Here is a 6,758-nt window from a genome sequence, read left to right as displayed (position 1 = left end):
CCCTGTGTCGACAAATTTCTCTTTTATTTGTGAACCGTTACCAAATAAGCAAGTGAATAGTCAATCTCATGTGATTTTTCACGCGGAATCGAATGGTGAAACTTTTAGAACTGTCCGACTTAATGTAATAGAAAGTCGTGTGATGTTCACACCAGATTTTTACTATAGTCTTCCTAACTTCAATTTTTTTTTTTTTTTTGAAATCCACAGGAAAGAATTTGAAGCCCGATAACTCAAACTTGCCATGGAAGTGGGAAGGCTGCTCGGACAATCTGCAGTATGGTCTGAGGAAAGCTAAAACCTTCATGAATGTTGGCAGTTTGGAAATGGGAGATCTGAAGAGTCTTACCATGCATCATAATCTTGAAGCGGGTAGATTGGTGAGTATTGACAATACTTTAGTAATTGGTAGCTCAAACTTGTTCTACTGGCAGCTTAGCAAACTAGGTGATCCTCGTACAACTATGGACCTGGATGGTACAAATGGCCACATGTAAACTACGTCAATCAATAAAATAGGTTTTTAAATGTACTAATTCAAGGTGAATTGATAATTAAATTTGCATGTAGAGCTGGCTCTTGATAATTGAGAAGATGTGCTTTGCTTTTGCAGGTCATTGGAAAGAGTATGCAGACAGAATGCAAATGCCATGGTTTCTCTGGCTCTTGCACGTTACGTACATGTTGGAGATCTTTGGGACCATTTAGAAACGTCGGCAACACTCTCAAGAAACGCTTTCGATCCTCCATCCGGGTCGTTCCTTCTAACGACGGCCATTCGTTTGTACCAATATCCAAAACCGTAAAACCACCCGACAAAATGGACCTGGTGTATTCTGAAATCTCTCCTAACTTCTGCACAGAGAACAAAACAACTGGATCTCTAGGAACTTACGGCAGAGAATGTACTATGAACTCTTCTGCCACGGAATCTTGTAGCCATATGTGCTGCGGCAGAGGCTATAAGACAGATGAGAACATTGAGTATGTCCGGTGTAATTGTAGTTTCAAGTTCTGTTGTGATGTGGTGTGCGACACTTGTGCTAAGAAGACTTTCATTCACCACTGCCTTTGATCTCATAATGGAATATTAACAACAAGATTATGGAGAGGTACAAAAGAAATTGATCACCTTTCATAGAATTGTTACCTTGTCATATGAGTTGCGTCGAGCGGAATGGAAATTTCAAAAAATACAAAGTTGCTCTGCAAATATTTCCAGCGAAGGAAAAGGAAGACATTGGAGATTTCCCCATTGGGTAATGAGAGATTTCTCAATAATCAAAAAAGGAATCATCAAATAGATAAATAATTATAGACTTAATTACTCCTTTTTGGGGGCAATTAAAAACCTCCCATTGGTAAAATCTCTGAAGAATGCATTGGTGAAACCTATTGTGGGTATTATAAACATCCAGGTCATAAATTAAAGGAGATAAATTAATATTACAAATATGTATGAATAATATCCAATATCTACTCGTACTAGCTTTTCAATAATCACAACATGGCCTTTCTGTCAAATTCAAATAAATTATACTTTCATAATAATCGATGTATTATACAAGTAATGGTAGTAATCTTCTCCTGTAGGATTCTTCTGTAGGGTACGCGTGAAGGGAAAGATGTCTCATACCAAGTTACCAAGCCCAGGCAAAATCTGACTGTCTGAATCTATGGATGTAGAAAACGGACATATTTTCATCACATGAACCATTCGGTATTTTAAGTATTGGTGTGAATCTGATCAGGTGAGGTCCAAGATGATGAGCTGCTCCATAAATTCAATTCAAATGTTGAAAAGTAAAGCTTTTAATATCATTACTAGAGTCAGAGACCGATCTAAGAGGTTTAATATCTCAACCCGTAGGTCTGATGAATTGAAAATCAGTGCTGGATATGACAGGCTAAACTTTTAAGAAAATGAAATATACCCAACGGGAAATTTCTGATCAGGTGAGGTCCAAGATGATGAGCTGCTCCATAAATTCAATTCAAATGTTGAAAAGTAAAGCTTTTAATATCATTACTAGAGACAGAGACCGATCTAAGAGGTTTAACATCTCAACCCGTAGGTCTGATGAATTGAAAATCAGTGCTGGATATGACAGGCTAAACTTTTAAGAAAATGAAATACCCAACGGGAAATATGGTTTGTATGATTGTGAGCGAAATATATGTTGGGGTTTCCTGTCAATGTTGTAATTTGGAGCATTACCTACCTTGAGTGGTATTGGTCGAGTTTAAATTCTGAAGATACCTACAAAGTGTCTGGTAGTAGGGATGTAAGAAGACAATTTTTTGACCATTTGACCTATAACTGGTGATATTGTCATTTGACCTACAACTAAAAAGATGTTTTTCATGTTATTGTCTGCATGTGGAGCGGATAAGTTGTTCTACAAACATATCCTAAAGGTCAGATAAATATCTCCATCGAGTTTTTACAATATTAGGATAGAGCATAGGTAGGTACCTTGATATTGTCATTTGACCTACAACTTAAAATGATGTTTTTCATGTTATTGTCTGCATGTGGAGCGGATAAGTTGTTCTACAAACATATGTATCCTAAAGGTGAGATGATATAAATATTTGTTTTCTACCTTTTCTGTTTTCTACCTTTAAGTATTTTTAGTGGTCTCTTTTACGAGTAGAATCCAATAAACAGCTTGGTGGTGATCCTGCACTGGTCTATTTGTTATATTCCTCTAAAATGGTTGTAATATTTCATGTAAGGACCTGAGAAGGGGGGGGTCACAATAAATGTTGGGTGGTCGGTTGTAGAACTTGCTTTTTGTAGTATTTTCAGTTGTAGGAGCTTTACAGTGTGGCTGAATTTGAGAGACAATGTGCATAATTTTCTGGGTTCCTGGTCAAGGATTGCCGTTTCTTCTCATAAAGTGGTCTGTTGTTCTTGTTTCTGGTATTCAAAGTTTGAATAAAGGATATATAATTATGATGAATTCTTGTTTGAGGTATTCGGTCAATCAAAATATCATCACTTCATTTCGTCATAAACTGCAGTTTTGGATTATATTGGTGAAAATTTGTGCAAGTTTCGTGCACCATCTAGGTTATCTGTTACTCTGTATTCCAACCCATCCTGTATGTACATTAAGTTTGTAACTACATCTTAGGACACTGTGTGTAATGCCCAGTGCACTGGCAAATCTAATTATATCGATTCAGAAATTGAATTTCTAAATCAACTTATTCCCATAGAATTGATTATTGAGTTTCCATTAGTTTTATCAATTAATGGGGATTTATCGGATTTATATATCTAGGCTCTGCCATCTCGAATTCCAAATGTAGTTGAAGTCGAGCATTTCTTCTCTTATCTAATGGAATAAGGAAATACATGCAATGTTGCAAGTATACATATATTGTGGGGAAATAACAGGTGGAGGAGGAGAAAAGTAGAAGCTAAAGGCAAAGATAGAAAATACAAATGGAAAATATTTTAATATGTAGGTATTTACCTATTACAATAAGAGTGCTACAGTAGGTCCAAAGCGTTTTATAACATATTTTTACACCAACATTGAGAACAATATTCTCAAACCATTTGGAAAAGTGTGCTGCTACGAATGGTTAGAAACTGCATTTTATTAAGCCTGTAAAATTGCACCTCCTCCAAGGAGAACATGTTTGCAGAGCTTAAACCATATCTAAATAAATATACACATCCCAGAATCTTTCATTTTTAATAGGTACGTGTTCTTAACTTTCAAATTAACAAACACCTCCTTGACTATTTCTCGGGTGTGAAAAATAACATGCAGATTGGGTGGTCTGAAAGTTACGCCCCTTTTCTCGTCTTTGAGTATATATCTATAATCAAAGAGGCACTCTGGTCTGTGGTATCGAGCTCAGGTGGGTGGCTTAAGTTCATGATGTCTTCATTAATCTTTCTTGTGATAATACTTTGCTTTAAATGCTACCAGGGTTGGACTATAGGTGCCTGTCAGATTAGGTTCATGGTAAGAGGTTGGAACCTTGCAACTTAAAATCTATTAATAATTCGATACAAATACAACATGTTGATAAAGGGTTGGTAGTATCACCAACTTGCCATGATGTATGAGTTTTGTACACAGTTTTGTACATCTTTCTTGTGTATTTCTTCTTTATGATGTTTTACATTCTATGCTTGCGGATTCTGAAAGACGGAACCTGTGAAATATTGCATGGAGTGAGTGATGTTCCATGAAATGAAACTCTATCTTTCCTTCTTTGTCAAATATTCCAGACTCCACTCTTTTTGGAATCTTGATTTGCCTATCCACATTTATAGGTAGGGACCTTTCCTTCTTTGTCAAATATTCCAGACTCCACTCTTTTTGGAATCTTGATTTGCCTATCCACATTTATAGGTAGGGACTTTTAATTTTTAATTTGTTTAATATTACACGGTGTTACTGAAATCAAGCAGGTATTTCGAGAGGGTATCGTTTCGGTAGATTTTAAACTGAACTAGGAGTTTTAATTTGTTTAATATTACACGGTGCTACTGAAATCAAGCAGGTATTTCGAGAGGGTATCGTTTCGGTAGATTTTAAACTGAACAACTGAACTACATACCTAATGTTGACTTCTATGAACTCAATGACAGTATGGTACTCAACATTGACTTTGGCAAATCAGACAAATAAGTTAAAAAAATAATATTAATTTGTCACACGACAGCAACTTACTAGTCTTATTAAATTTATGTAAATATCAATATGTCTACATGATGCCGTTTATTTCATTCCTTAATTCCCAGCCGTTTCTGAGATATAAGTGTGGTTCGCAAATCACGAACCACCCTGTATAGTACAATCAGTATTCTTATTTTTGATAATCTTCTTCGTTGACTTTATTACTTTTTTACTGTCAAAGAAGTAATGCTCCATGTCTCTTGTCTCATATGAGTACCCAACCACATTGGATGAATACTCCATGCCTGCATGCCACGAATGCTTGCGTATTGTAATAGACTTGATTAGCTATGCCTAATGGGGTTAGCTTAGTGTTAGTTATTGAGTTTCCATTAGTTTTATCAATTAATGGGGATTTATCGGATTTATATATCTAGGCTCTGCCATCTCGAATTCCAAATGTAGTCGAAGTCGATCATTTCTTCTCTTATCTAATGGAATAAGGAAATACATGCAATTTTGCAAGTATACATATATTGTGGGGAAAGAACAGGTGGAAGAGGAGAAGAGTAGGTAGAAGCTAAAGGCAAAGATAGAAAATACAAATGGAAAATATTTTAATATGTAGGTATTTACCTAATATTACAATAAGAGTGCTACAGTAGGTCCAAAGCTTTTTATAACATATTTTTACACCAACATTGAGAACAATATTCTCAAACCATTTGGAAAAGTGTGCTGCTACGAATGGTTAGAAACTGCATTTTATTAAGCCTGTAAAATTGCACCTCATAACATATTTTTACACCAACATTGAGAACAATATTCTCAAACCATTTGGAAAAGTGTGCTGCTACGAATGGTTAGAAACTGCATTTTGTTAAGCCTGCAGAATTGTACCTCCTCCAAGGAGAACATGTTTGCAGCGCTTAAACCATATCTAAATAAATATACACATCCCAGAATCTTTCATTTTTAATCAAGCAGGTATTTCGAGAGGGTATCGTTTCGGTAGATTTTAAACTGAACTACATAGTTCGTATTGTAATCTAAGAAAATGTGTACACAAACATGCTCTTTTACCTAAATACATCTTCGGAGAGGATATTTCCCAATCAGGTATACCTTGTGATATAAGTGAAGAGACAGTTTAACCTATGTCCTAACGGTTCTAAAGCCAGCGTTAGACCCACTTTGTAGATATTATTTTGATGATTATGATGTGAGAAACATGGAAATATTAAGCAAATTATACACTCCACTCAATGTTAATGAAACACATTACAGATCTGATACAGGGTGATCCCATCATACGTAGCTAAACCATCTTGAAATATTTTTTTCCAATATCGACGCGACGCGTTGTTTCCAGTAGTAAGTACTAGTAACTTTGAAACCACCTTGTAGATATACGCGTGAAGGGAAAGATGTCTCATACCAAGTTACCAAGCCCAGGCAAAATCTGACTGTCTGAATCTATGGATGTAGAAAACGGACATGTGTTCATCACATGAACCATTCGGTATTTTAAGTATTGGTGTGAATCTGATCAGGTGAGGTCCAAGATGATGAGCTGCTCCATAAATTCAATTCAAATGTTGAAAAGTAAAGCTTTTAATATCATTACTAGAGTCAGAGCCCGATCTAAGAGGTTTAACATCTCAACCCGTAGGTCTGATGAATTGAAAATCAGTGCTGGATATGACAGGCTAAACTTTTAAGAAAATGAAATACCCAACGGGAAATCTGGTTTGTATGATTGTGAGCGAAATATATGTTGGGGTTTCCTGTCAATGTTGTAATTTGGAGCATTACCTACCTTGAGTGGTATTGGTCGAGTTTAAATTGTGAAGATACCTACAAAGTGTCTGGTAGTAGGGATCTAAGAAGACAATTTTTTGACCATTTGACCTATAACTGGTGATATTGTCATTTGACCTACAACTTAAAATGATGTTTTTCATGTTATTGTCTGCATGTGGAGCGGATAAGTTGTTCTACAAACATATCCTAAAGGTCAGATATAAATATCTCCATCGAGTTTTTACAATATTAGGATAGAGCAACTGTTTTCTACCTTTAAGTATTTTTAGTGGTCTCTTTTAGAATCCA

General features: G+C 35.7%; 1 protein-coding gene across 2 annotated transcripts in view; it reads left to right on the top strand.

Annotated features, from left to right (window-relative positions):
* LOC103510156 (protein Wnt-6-like) overlaps positions 1–1,567 on the top strand; it is a 14,856-nt gene extending 13,289 nt beyond the window's left edge. Inside the window, exons 4-5 of one of the 2 annotated variants that reach the window (XM_017444469.2) lie at positions 211–380; positions 614–1,567. In XM_017444469.2, the coding sequence (XP_017299958.1) occupies positions 211–380; positions 614–1,075 (632 nt within the window). In that variant the 3' untranslated portion in view covers positions 1,076–1,567. Of the gene's footprint in view, positions 1–208; positions 381–613 lie in introns of both variants that reach the window. The other variant, XM_026824280.1, reaches the window with a different exon arrangement.
* The last annotated feature ends 5,191 nt before the right edge of the window (positions 1,568–6,758 follow it).

The sequence above is a fragment of the Diaphorina citri genome, unplaced genomic scaffold (genome assembly GCF_000475195.1).
Source record: "Diaphorina citri unplaced genomic scaffold, Diaci psyllid genome assembly version 1.1 scaffold565, whole genome shotgun sequence".
NCBI classification, from domain to species: Eukaryota; Metazoa; Arthropoda; class Insecta; order Hemiptera; family Psyllidae; genus Diaphorina; species Diaphorina citri.
This window is presented reverse-complemented; position numbering and strand designations above follow the sequence as displayed.